The sequence below is a fragment of the Amia ocellicauda genome, chromosome 2 (assembly GCF_036373705.1).
Source record: "Amia ocellicauda isolate fAmiCal2 chromosome 2, fAmiCal2.hap1, whole genome shotgun sequence".
NCBI lineage: Eukaryota > Metazoa > Chordata > Actinopteri > Amiiformes > Amiidae > Amia > Amia ocellicauda.
The window spans coordinates 17,743,672-17,756,793 of NC_089851.1; the positions used below are offsets into that span (position 1 = coordinate 17,743,672).

The window sequence follows — 13,122 nt, forward strand, 5'->3', positions numbered from 1 at the left end:
TTGTGTATACTCTTTAACTTTAGTAATAATTTATGTTTAAACTGTATAAGAATCTATGACAGTTAAACTTTAACTAATTTATTGCTGCAAGGTTGACACTACATTTTGACACTAGATGGCACTGTGGCAAATAACATGCACTAGAATAGAGTAAAGAAAATAATCTGAAAATATGGGGTGTGTATGTTTTTAACATTACCGATATTTGGATGTTTAATATTGACTTCATTGAATCAAAGGTAATATGAACTATTCATTCTAAAAATAATTTGACCTATACAGTTGCAAGAAAAAAGTTATACAGTACATACTCTTTCATGGTGGATTGAGCTTTAGGGGAAAATCATACCTTTTCACATCTCAGTGTCTCAGCAATGGTAATGGACAGACAGCAGAGAGGCATTTTCAGCACCATAAACACTCACAGATATACATGTCATGTAAGTATTTTAAGTAGTTTCTGATACAATTACACACTTAAAGAAATAAACAATTTATTGTACTATATCTACAGCTAGATGTAGTAGTGTTTTCATTGTGTATGATTGGGTTTGCTAACTGGACCCTATTAAACCACATGCTCACTCCGTTCCAGTGCAGCAGGCCACCTTGTCATCCCTAGGTCCAAGCTCCAGAGCTTCAGTAACAGGGCTTTCTTGAGGGTTGCTCCTAGGATCTGGAATATCACCATCGTGCAGTCCCACCTAAAAACCCACCTCTTCGACAATGCTTGCCATGAAACCCCCCACACACACACAAATTCACACATTGCATTTAGTTTTTCAGTTCACGCCCAGGTGTTTTAGTCTGAAGTGGTTTTAGTCTTGACTTCTGCGACTTTGGGTCCTTGAAAAACACTCTATAAGTTCCATGTATTATTATTATTATTATTATTATTATTATTATTATTATTATTATTATGATGATGATGATGATGATGATGATGTTGTACTGGTTTGGATAAGATTTCCTGCTTTGTGGGTTTCAGACCAGATCAAATAACTTTGTAGCTGTGGGTTTGTAGGAGTAGCAACCTGTAGGACTGCTGAAAGACGACTGCAATTGACTTCCATTGTGCAATTGAAATGTGTAGCATGCTTAGTATTGCTTACTAAATTGCTGCGTCAATGTTTAATGCTTCTGGGTTGTCCAATAAAGTTTGGAAATCAATGCTGTTCAAGTCTTGGACAAATGCCTCCTATTATTTCCTACACAAAACACAAAAATATTACAATTAGAGGATACTTAGGTTATAAGATCCTGAGTCAGGAAACAAGGAGTTACTTTTTAACTTTTTTTTTTAAATATTTGTGGTTGAAAAAATACAACTAGCTTACACAATCGTGAAATAGTGAGCTGAATACCAAACCTCTCACCCAGCAGTCCCTTGTGGAGCTTGTTCCACAAGATCAAGAGAACCACTATGAGACCCCCTTTCCATCTATGAAGCCATTTCTAACACTCCAATAGCCACAGAAGGAATAGCAAATGCGGTTAATGCTCAGGCCTGAATAGCAGCACTTTCACCAAGAGATGACCTGCCTGAAACCAAACAGGAGCTCACCAAGAGATAAGTTAATTTAACATGTTCAAAAACACAAATGGTAGCATTGTTATTTAAACAGATTTGACATATCAGATAATTCTTAGCTGCTTCATAGTTTGCATGCTTGTGTGAAGCTATGCGAGCTTCAAGAAATGTTGCTTGACTGTATGTTAAGTGCACATAATTAAAAAGCTGTAAAATTGTGTATTATTGCACCAGGTTGGAATAGTTGGTCTACTCACAGGGATTATGGGACGGGAGATGCAGTGATACAATAGTATGTATGTAACACCCCCACTCCCCAACATGTTACAAGCGATATTCTAACTTGCTGGACACCAAACTAGCTGCTATTATACTACTGCTGCTAAAATACATACATCTATCACGCTTGCATACTATTGAAAATGTAACTACCACTACTGAAGATAACCTTCAAATTATCACTGACATATCCCACCACGCCCCACCAAGGCGCTATAAAATATTGAATAAAATATTAAATATTCATGAATATATTATGCAAAATATACTGTAACATGCAGACCATTGCCTCGGTTCCAGTGTCTTAAGCGCCGTGTCCGCCATGTCGTCCTGTAAAGCAGCCGCTGAGATCCGTCCTCTGAGGAGCAGCAGCGACTGCGGGTTTGGTTTGTTTCGTGTTAAAAACAGACAGAAACACTGCGACTTTGTGTCTGTGTTATTATGTGTGCTTTACATCATTGCACAGCGTAATAAATACGCGTTTCTGAGCGTGTAGAGACAACATTATATTCAGACAAGCGTGTTCCCATAAGAATAAACAATAACATAAATAGCAAATATGTATTATCGTCATAATTTGTGCTAGTATATATGTATTTAAAACGGCACAGCGTGACTCCCTTCATTTATTACTCTTACTACAGATTTGTAACTGCAAACGATACTTTTTGCCGTATTATTTATAATTTACTTATCAGACGTAAGTGTGCGCGTCTCAGTCATGGCGTTTATGGACGCCTTTATTAAACCAGTCCTTAATGTTTTAGAGGGAAACCCAGCTCTGCTGTATTAATGTATTCATTCATTGATCTTGTCAATGGACACGTTAATGACTCGTGTTCCTTCACACTGACTGTGTCTGATTGTCCTGCACACATTCAACACACAGCCTGAACACGGCCAGCTGTCCTTCAGTATTAATACCATCGGCTGCTGATGCGATTATTATCCTCCAGTTTATTGTAACTAGTCTGTGAATCACAGTGTTTAATGCACTCGGGTATTAACTGTATCAGTCATTGTTTCTGTACGTGGATTTCACTCCATGCTGCTAATAAACCTGTAATTTATTCGTGATCGCTCGGCTCTTGAGATTATATCCTCCAACACAATGTGTCTGCTGTCCTCCGGTGTCTCAGTCAAACACAGTCCTCTGATAGAGACTCGTGTCCTCAGTGGACGGACGTCACGGCGCGTCCAGCAGCGGCCAGTTAACCGGCTCTGAACAGGCGCGTCCGAAACGGGGCACAAGTATCTTCATTCAGAGTCTTTAAATTCTAGTTCATATTATCCTTGTCTCCAAATACATATCGCAAGCTATGACTGATAATACAAATTATACCTGATACACAGTTTATGCACCAAGTGATCGCAAATATGAATATGAATGATGCCTGATAGAAATAACTAACAACAATGATGATTGACCTCAAAACTAAGCAATGCATTACAAACAAACTCAATGGAAACTAACTAAGTGAGAATTTTAAATCTCTGGATATAGCCACCACATATGTTAATTTTAAGAAATCCCCATTAATTTAGCAAAATATTATTTCTAAACCTGAATATTAAGAATTGTCCCAATATTCTCCATAATAGTAGTCACAACTGTACATCTATGCTAATTATGTTTTATGTTTGAGAAACCTACACACTGTTAAAAATGTCAATAATTAAATAATTAAAAAATGATAGTTGACAGTTACTAATTATTCACTTCTCACTCTAAATTATCTGCCTTCTGTTTGTATGAAACATTATTGCACTGTTGTCATGAATGTCTAAATATACATTTCTGTCTGACTGTATTTGAAATATCAAAAGGAGATAAAAGCATTGTTAACGTCACTAGTACACAGAAATGATAGGTTGTTCAGGAGGTTTACCTTGGTCATCATCAAAGAAATTCACTCAAATACGAATGCATGTTGTAAGTTTGAGACAGACTTTTGACATTTTTAATATATATTTAAAGTGGCTGTAGGAAGTATTCACCCACTTGGACTTTTTCACATTTTGTAGTGCTACAATTTGTATTAATTTAAATGGGATTGTTCTCCTTTAATTTACACAACCTACTCCATGCTTTCAATGAGAGAAAATGTGTGTGTGTGTGTGTGGGGGGGGGGGGGGTTAATTAGATAACAATGCACCCCTTTGCTTTGACACTTTTGAATAAGTTCAGGTGCAACCAGCTGTGTGCAATAAAACTAGTCCGCAAAATGTGTGATTAAAAACACCTGTCTCAGTAAGGACTCTGTAGTGCATTCAAATCAAAAATACTACCATGAAAACCAAAGAGCTTTCAAAATAACTCCAGGATAAAGCTGTGGAATGGTACAGATTAGAGGAGGAGTATAAAACGTTTTTCTAATGCATTAAATATCCCTTGGAGCACAGTCAAGTAATTGAGAACCACCCAGAACCTGCATAGAGTAGACCAGCCTCCAAAACTTCCATGGGAGAAGCTGTCCATGTGTCAACAATAACTCAGATATTACACAAATCTGGCCTGTATGGAAGAATGGCAAGAAGGAAACCATTTCTGAAAATAAAAAAACATGTAAACTCCTGCTTGGAAATTGCCAAAAGATGTGGCAAAAGCTTATGTTGTCCGCTAAAACAAGAATTGAATCATTTGGCCTAAATGGAAAGTGTTGTCAAGCATAAACCCGGCACAGCTTATCACCCATGTAACACGATCCCAACTGTGAACCATGATGATGGCAGCATCATGATATGGGGATGATTTTAATTGGCAGGGACTGCAAAGCTTGTCAGGGTAGAGGTCAAAATGGATGGAGATAAATACAGGCAAATCCTTGTGGAAAACCTGCTTGTCTGCAAAAGACTTAAGACTGGGATGGAGTTTCACCTTTCAGCAGGACAATGACCCCAAGTACACAGCCAAAGAAACAGTGGAGTAGCCTCTTCAATATGTTAAATAGGTGGTGTAAACAAAGGAAATAAATCCCATTTTAGATTATAACACAGCAAAATGTGTGCATATATCAATATTTGATTTTTGTTTATCGATATCTCCATATTTGAATTTTATTTTGTTTTTAATTATTAGTATCATATATGTCATACAGAATGGTACTTTTATGTATAATAAATTGTATGTTGGTATTGTTGTCTTGGATAAAGTAATCGAATAAATAAATTAATAATAAGTATAATTCGGTGTCATTCCATATCTTGATTGCTGTCCCATGTCAGCTATGATGTCACCAGAAAATAAATCTCATATCAGATCTGTCATAACAAAATATTATCAGAGCAATATCGTGTACATCTGGAACATTTCATGTGGCACTCAATATTCTGTTACATGTATCATAACAAATGGTATGCATGAAGGAATCTGAATGTAAAAATATTGTTTAAAATATATTTTATCAAGAACAAATATTTTCTTATCACTATTACAAAGGATTTGATATATTTAATGTACTAAAACTACCCCTTCACTTGTTTTGCCTGCTTCCGCTACCTGTAACCAAAATGTTACTTAAACTATTGCATTCAATTAACACCACATTAAAATGCATGAGCTTCTGTGATTCCAAAAAGCCAGGAACAAGTAAATGCTTTTGGCACCAGAACGAGTTGTGTATGTCTCGACAGATTTTCTTCATTTGGTTTTGAAACAGAATGTGGCAATTGTGAATTAACAGAAAGACTTCCAGAGATAACAAACAAGATGTCAATATTTTTGAGAAGACAATTTATTCAAGGCATTTGAACAATTTCATGCTGTTCCAATATTGCATGAGATGCAAATAATGTAGATTGCCAAAGCTGAAAAAGGTAGATAATATACAGTGCATACTCTTCATTGGACACTGAAATCCACAAATCACTATATCAATTTTCCCCCTATGGATAGGGTTACAGATGGAAGCATCAAGCAGGAAGCTGTAGCAGTCTAAACATACATTTAATTTAATTTAATTTAATTTTAGAGCTGTATATGATATAAGTCGCATTATTACATATGAACGCACATAATATCCTTCTATTATTTGCTGGTTTTGAACCATATGAACCATTAATCAATCAATCAATTTATTGTTATTGTTACATTATATATACAAAAATTTTATTTTTTCAATCTGGGCACATCAATATGTTTATCTTTGTCCAGGTTTTCATTCCACTTTCAACACTAATGAGACCTTTGTATCTGTGTGAAGCCAGAACAGTTCCTGCTGAGTACTCTGACAAGAAGAGGGCAATTTTCTAGCAGGTATTGGTAACCTTTCACTACATTTTTACATCAAAAGCCTCCACACAGACAGGCCATTAAGCTGTTTATACCATTTGCCTGGCTTGTAATAAAAGAGAAATTGAGTTGAATACGTGCTTGTTTGTAAATTCCTCTAATTAATACTAGTAAATAATGTGACCTCACTTTGCATTTACAGTATGCATAGAGTATCATAAGGATAATGATAATTATTACCTCTGTTACTACTACAAAAATTGTGTGCATTCCCCCCCACTTATTGTAGCATTGTTGGTGTATAACATATACTCATCTTTATAAACAATCATGCTTAATGTCTAGTAGACTGAAGTTGCATCATAATAGCTTGTTTTATTTTCCTATTCTCAAACATAGATCACCAAGTTATTTTCAAGAGAAATCAGTATTGTTTTCAGCTGTATTCCCTCTCCAGATTATACACATTGTTACACACAAGATTTATGTAAGTTCATAATATCATACTTTTTCACTTAAAGATAATTATTCACCTTTATTTTTATTTTATTGTCATAGGATCCTCAAAAATGTAGGAATCAATCTCCAAAACTCTTCATCACAAAACTTGAAGTGTTCAAGACTTTGGATTGGGAAGAAAAGGAAATTAAGCTAAACAGAACTTTTTTGAGCCAAACAACAAATAACAGTCTGACCTTTAAAGGGTAAACTAGATAAACAGTGCTATGAATTTTCATGCATGTTCAGGTTGCAAATGTTCATCTCAGAGCTGAAATAACTAAACTTTAGTTACTTTAATGACATAACGAATAACAGGTATAATAGTTAATCTATCCTATCTATCTATCCTGTTTAGGATTAACTTTTAATTAAACTAAATATTTAAAAAACAAGTTTTAGTTTTCAATGAATAATTTTAGCTTATACATTTTCATTAATTTTTTTTCAAAGACATTTTCAATTCATTTTGACATGCACTACAGTGCACAGCAGGCTACAGCCTCCAGCAGGAATTTACTAAAGGATATTTAAAAATAAAAATAAAAACATTTCAATTTAGAAAACAAAATCATAGTTTCATTACCAGATATATATATATATATATATATATATATATATATATATATATATATATATATATATAACATTGTATTTGTGTTTTATTCTGGATCTAGCTTATTAGTTATCTTGTAAATGTGTAGTTTATCTAATACTTATGCAGCAACCAGTATATTGTGTTGGTTTCATTAATAAGAATTGATATAAAGTCATGATTCTTTAATTCTTCTCCCTCTCCAGATCTCTGACCCTTCAGAGTCTGGTCAGTTCTAGCAAGCCATAACGTGCTTGAAAGATGTGCTGTATTGTCTCTAAGTGCACATTTTAGAGTCAATATGGACATCTTGATATGAAGCTACCATGGGGAGATGAGGCCTCAGCCAACTGGTTGCCAGCTTGACACTTTCTCACTCAATCGAAACCTACGATTCTGCTCTGGAAGGCGTCAGTTGTACCCACCACCTCTCAACATCAAAGAGGACATGATACAAATAATCCTATGAAAGCTACCTGATGAGCAGCAAATCAGCAGGCGATGTATCTATCCCATGTGAGATCCACCAATTAGGAACATACCACGAGAGCCTAGACCGGTCCCACAGGTGGATCACACAACTCTGAACTCAGCCGGCAGCCCAGCCTCAGCCATGGAGACCATTTTAAGAATTCTTCACAAATTTATTGAACTTTGTGTGTAACCCATTTCTCAAACTAGCACTCTTGCCTCATCACCCGGATAACATTTTTAACATTTCTAGTTAACATTTTTGACATTTTCAATGTGCATTGACAGATTCTACAAGTCTCTGAACTCTACTGGAGGGATGGAACACCATTCTTCCAAAAGATATTCCCTCATTTGGTGTTTTGATGGTGGTGGAGAGTGCTGTCTAACACGTCGGTCCAGAATCTCCCATAGGTGTTCAATTGGGTTGAGATCTGGTGACTGCGAAGGCCATAGCATATGATTCTTTGTGCTTCTTCAAAAGAGCTTGGACAGCACATCTGGAAACCCCTGTCTGCCTTGACATTTCTGCCTGGGAGAGACCTTGCTGATGCAGTATAACTACCTTGTGTCTTGTTGCTGTGCTCAGTCTTGTCATGGTGTATGACTTTTGACAGTAAACTGTCTTCAGCAACCTCACCTTGTTAGCTGAGTTTGGCTGTTCCTCACCCAGTTTTATTCCTCCTACACAGCTGTTTCTGTTTCAGTGAATGATTGTGTTTCAACCTACATATTGAATTGATGATCATTAGCACCTGTTTGGTATAATTGTTTAATCATACACCTGACTATATGCCCACAAAATCCCTGACTGTGTGCAAGTGTACCTAGAAGAATTGATGCTGTTTTGAAGACAAAGGGTGGTCAAACCAAATATTGATTTGATGTAGATTTTTCTTCTGTTCACTCACTTTGCATTTTGTTAATTGATAAATATAATCTATTAACATGTCTATTTTTGAAAGCATTCTTACTTTACAGCATTTTTTCACACCAGCCTAAAACTTTTGCACAGTACTGTATATATATATATATATATATAGTAGAGTAATCTAGTATAGTACTGTTCAGGCATTGCATATTTCCTTCTGATGTTAAAAAATCTGAATACAGGAGCATAAATTAAAGTATGCCATACTAAAACATTATAGAGGTGTAGCTGAAAGATAACCCGACAACTAAAACAAATGAAAAACTCTCATCTGTATGATTTTTATAAAGATAATGTCATCATTCATATTAATATACATGATAACCATTGCTTGGTGTATTTTTATGCCCTACACTTTAGTATCTGTGAAATTCATATTTGTATTATAACGTCCTGATCAATATGCATGTAAGTCAGAAGCCACTAATTATCAATTTAGATATGCCAATAAAACTGATTCAGAGAACAATTAAATAGTCAATTTACTAAATACGTTCATATTAAACATTTGTAGAATAAAATTGTAGGCATTTTACAGTTGTGCTGTTGAAATACAAATATGATCTAGCATATGGTATAAATGTAGTAAGTACTGTATCAATTATATCAATTATGAATTTGTCTATTTAACACATAATCATTTTACTAGGTAAAAATCCATTGGCTTAGGATGGGGGTGTTAATACTAATGACTACAACTCCATATTGCTACCTACAAGAATGAATCCATTGTTAATAAACTTTTACAAAATGTAAAATGTCACTGAATAGATACAACTATATTTAAACAGCTCTTAGAAAGTAGCACAGTGATGTTATAATCTGCTGGTTTTATTTAAATCTTACAACTAAAGTGCAATACTGGTATAATTGTATAACAATAATTCAAACAAGTTATATTACAAATTAAACATGTATTGGCTCGTATGTCTTTGTAAGATGTACAGCATATCTGGTTGGCTGGCTAATGCCCAACCCGTAGAGACTTGTTCAGGAGAAAAGCCTGCGGACTCGCTCGGGAGCTGTCCAACATTTCAGCACCGCGGCCGCTGCCAGCGTCCCTGTGAGACCCGAGATCTGCGCGCCACTCAAAAGAGCGGATTACAACACAAAGGAGCAGGGATACATTAACAAGGAAGTGCCCAATTTGTAACAAACAATGTGTTAACGCACTGAACTGGAGAAACGGATGATCTGCATACGTATATGGTAAGCTTTGTACTACTCGAAAGTTGAATGTGTGCTTTTTCTCTAGACATTAATAAACTGTAATGTTATTGAGATTTTGTATATGTAAAATGCCTTGAGGTTACGGGAAGTTAACTCTATTGAATAGTTTAACGTTATAAATGTAACACGGTCAATTAACTGTACATCGTTTACTATTTTTAGTGTACTTCTGTTTGCATTATAGTCATATTGTGATGTTCCCAATTTTAACATTTTTCCGTGACAACTTTCAGGTTAATGTAAGAGGGCTGCTGAAGATGGGACATATCAACAGCAAGTAACTGGAAAGCACGCAAAGTCACTAATAAGTATCACTAAGATACTTAGAATTGATAGAAGATTCAATTCAATTCAATTAAATATGAAAATGTATCACCTTTTGTTCACGATGATCACCGAGCCTAAGTAACTTTACTGTCCAATAGAGTAACGGTTCAAGACATTTTACAATAACTTGTGCCAGGCTGCAGTAAAATGGAAAGTATTTCTAATCACTCTGGACCAGCTTGTAGCGACTTACTTTGCTTTGGGAAAAGTGTGGAAAAGGACAATGCTACAGCAACGCAAAGTATACCACATTTCTATATCGCCATACCTATAATTTATTCAGTAATATGTGCTGTTGGCTTGACTGGGAACACTGTTGTTATTTATGTGATACTAAAAGCTTCCAACATGAAAACTGTAACCAACATGTTTATTTTAAACCTGGCTATAGCTGATGAACTGTTTACTTTGGTGCTGCCTATCAACATTGCCGACTATCTACTTCTGCAGTGGCCTTTCGGAGAACTTGTGTGTAAGTTGATCATATCTATTGACCAGTACAATACTTTCTCAAGTATTTATTTCTTGACTGTAATGAGCATAGATAGATACCTTGTTGTGCTTTCCACAGTGAAATCCAAACATCTGTCACAACGGACATATAAAAGTGCCAAGATAGTGTGTTTGTGTGTTTGGGCATTTGTCACTGTGATAATCTTACCCTTCACCATCTTTGCTAAAATCCACACAGAAGAAGGGCGGACGCAATGTGTGTTTGTCTTCCCCAACCCTGAAGGCCTCTGGTGGAAAGCAAGTCGTATATACACTCTAATAATGGCATTTGCTATTCCTCTGTCCACTATCTGCGTCCTGTATACTATGATGCTTTTCAGACTTAGAAGCATGCGTCTGAATACTAATGCAAAGGCTTTAGACAAAGCTAAGAAGAAAGTAACAATAATGGTTTTGGTTATTCTAGCTGTCTGTATTTTTTGTTGGACTCCCTATCATCTCAGCACAGTTATAGCACTGACAACAGACATTCAGCAAACACCTTTTATCATTGGGATTTCATATTTCATCACCAGTTTGAGTTATGCCAACAGTTGCTTAAATCCCTTTCTTTACGCCTTTCTTGATGATAATTTCAGAAAAAGTCTTCGAAAAGTTTTCGAATGTCGAACTTCACCATGACATGTTAACAGTGCAATTATTTATTTACTGACTGATTGATTGATTCTGTGAAAATGTTAATCCTTTACTTGGAAATATCTATGTTTTCTCCGGGTATTTTGTCATCATAATAATAAATGTCTTAAATACATACGTTTCTTAAATGTTCCAAATATTTCAAACATTCATGCAAACACACCTCCATACAAAAAGGGAAAATGGGTAAAATTGTTCTAAAACGTATTAATGATTATAATGAAGATAATAATGTAAAGTTGTATTACTATTACAATTACATTAACTAATTATATTAGAATCTTTGATATGTATACACTTGTTATACCCCAATTAGACTTATGTAATTTAAAATTATATACAAGGAGACAAACAGAAAGATACATAGACAGATAAATAGATAGATCGATTGATAGATAGATAGATAGATAGATAGACAAATAGATAGATAGATAGATGGATAGATAGATGGATAGATAGATAGATATATAGATGCCTTATATATAGTTCATATATGTTATTCTATGTACATAGAGTCTAGTGGGGTAACAATCTTGAATATGGCTATTCAATGTTTGATTCATTTGTGTGCATCTATGTGGTATTCCATAGTATGTAATGGCAATCTTTACACTGCCTCTGGAGCCATCTGCTGTCTACAAATGTTACACATATTGTCATGAGTATTTCAACTGTTACATTACTCTTTAAATGCGAGGCTACACTTTTGTAGGGAAAAGCTTTGGTGTTTAATAAAGAAATGTAAACCAAATAGTTAATCTTAAACACCCTCAGATATGTTATGTACATTTTGTTTAAGCAAATATCATTATCTCTGTATTTTTAAAAAGTTTAAAATATTCTGAGAACACATTCAAGTGGTACACAGTTCACAGAAAAATATAAATACAAAGGATTAACATTTGTAAATTGGTTTTATACTTGATGCTTATTAAGTTTTTATTCTGTATTTTCATCAACTGTTTCTACTTATAGTGTTACATGCAATGTTGGGATGTTCTCTCCTCTCTACATTCACAATAGTATCTTTGAAAATACTTTTTGTATGAATAATTGGAAACAAAATTCCACACTGACATAACAGCAGGAATTTGTGATGTTGTTATTAAAGTAAGTTTAACTATTATTTGATTGCCATTCATTAGATATAGATTGGCATTCTTTCTCATTAATCATTGGGTTAGCACTGTGTGTATTATGTATGGTCAAATATGTCCTGTACATGCATTATATTAATTTAGATATTCCCTGTCTGAACCATCTCATTCCTCAATGTATTCTTCTTTAAAGGTTTCTGACAAAAGGCGACAAATCCAAGTCTTAAACTTTTCAGCCATTGCACTCTTTCCTAACAAATATGAATCCTTCCAGTTTCAATGCATGCACATTTTAAGAATGTGACCACAGATGTACACATTCAATATTCTTGTATGTATTAGAATTGTCACATCAGCAATTAAACATTCTAATCTTTAATCTTAACAGATGAACTGTTTAGTATTAATCAGCACAAAGGGAAGGTTATCAGTGATTTTGTGAAAATAATCTATGAGTATTGTACTGTAACTCTCCAGGACCTATATAACTAACTCTTAATAAATATATCTACAACAATGCTACTTCAAAATATGACTCCACCAAGACACTGACCATATCAAGATCTGCAAAGGAGTACATCAAGGAGGCATAATCTCACCAAAATGCTACACAGCAGCTCTTTGAGAAGTGTTCAAGACTTTAGACTGGGATGAAAGGGAATCAAGTTAAATTGAGCTTATTTGAACAACTTTTGTTTAGTCGATAACATAATCAAAAACACCTGAAGACCTGCAGCTTCAATTTCGAGAACTCTCAGCTACAAGCAGAATCTGAAAATCATC

The 13,122-nt window shown here is 34.9% G+C and overlaps 1 protein-coding gene across 1 annotated transcript; it reads left to right on the plus strand.

Annotated features, from left to right (window-relative positions):
• Positions 1–10,240: 10,240 nt before the first annotated feature.
• Positions 10,241–11,227, plus strand: LOC136712874 (neuropeptides B/W receptor type 1-like). Its single transcript, XM_066689691.1, has one exon. It carries the CDS (start codon positions 10,241–10,243, stop codon positions 11,225–11,227), a length of 987 nt encoding a protein of 328 aa, XP_066545788.1.
• Positions 11,228–13,122: the final 1,895 nt, after the last annotated feature.

Coding starts and splice junctions, on each gene's coding strand:
- LOC136712874 (XM_066689691.1), top strand. CDS start 10,241: ATGGAAAGTATTTCTAATCACTCTGGACCAGCTTGTAGCGACTTACTT.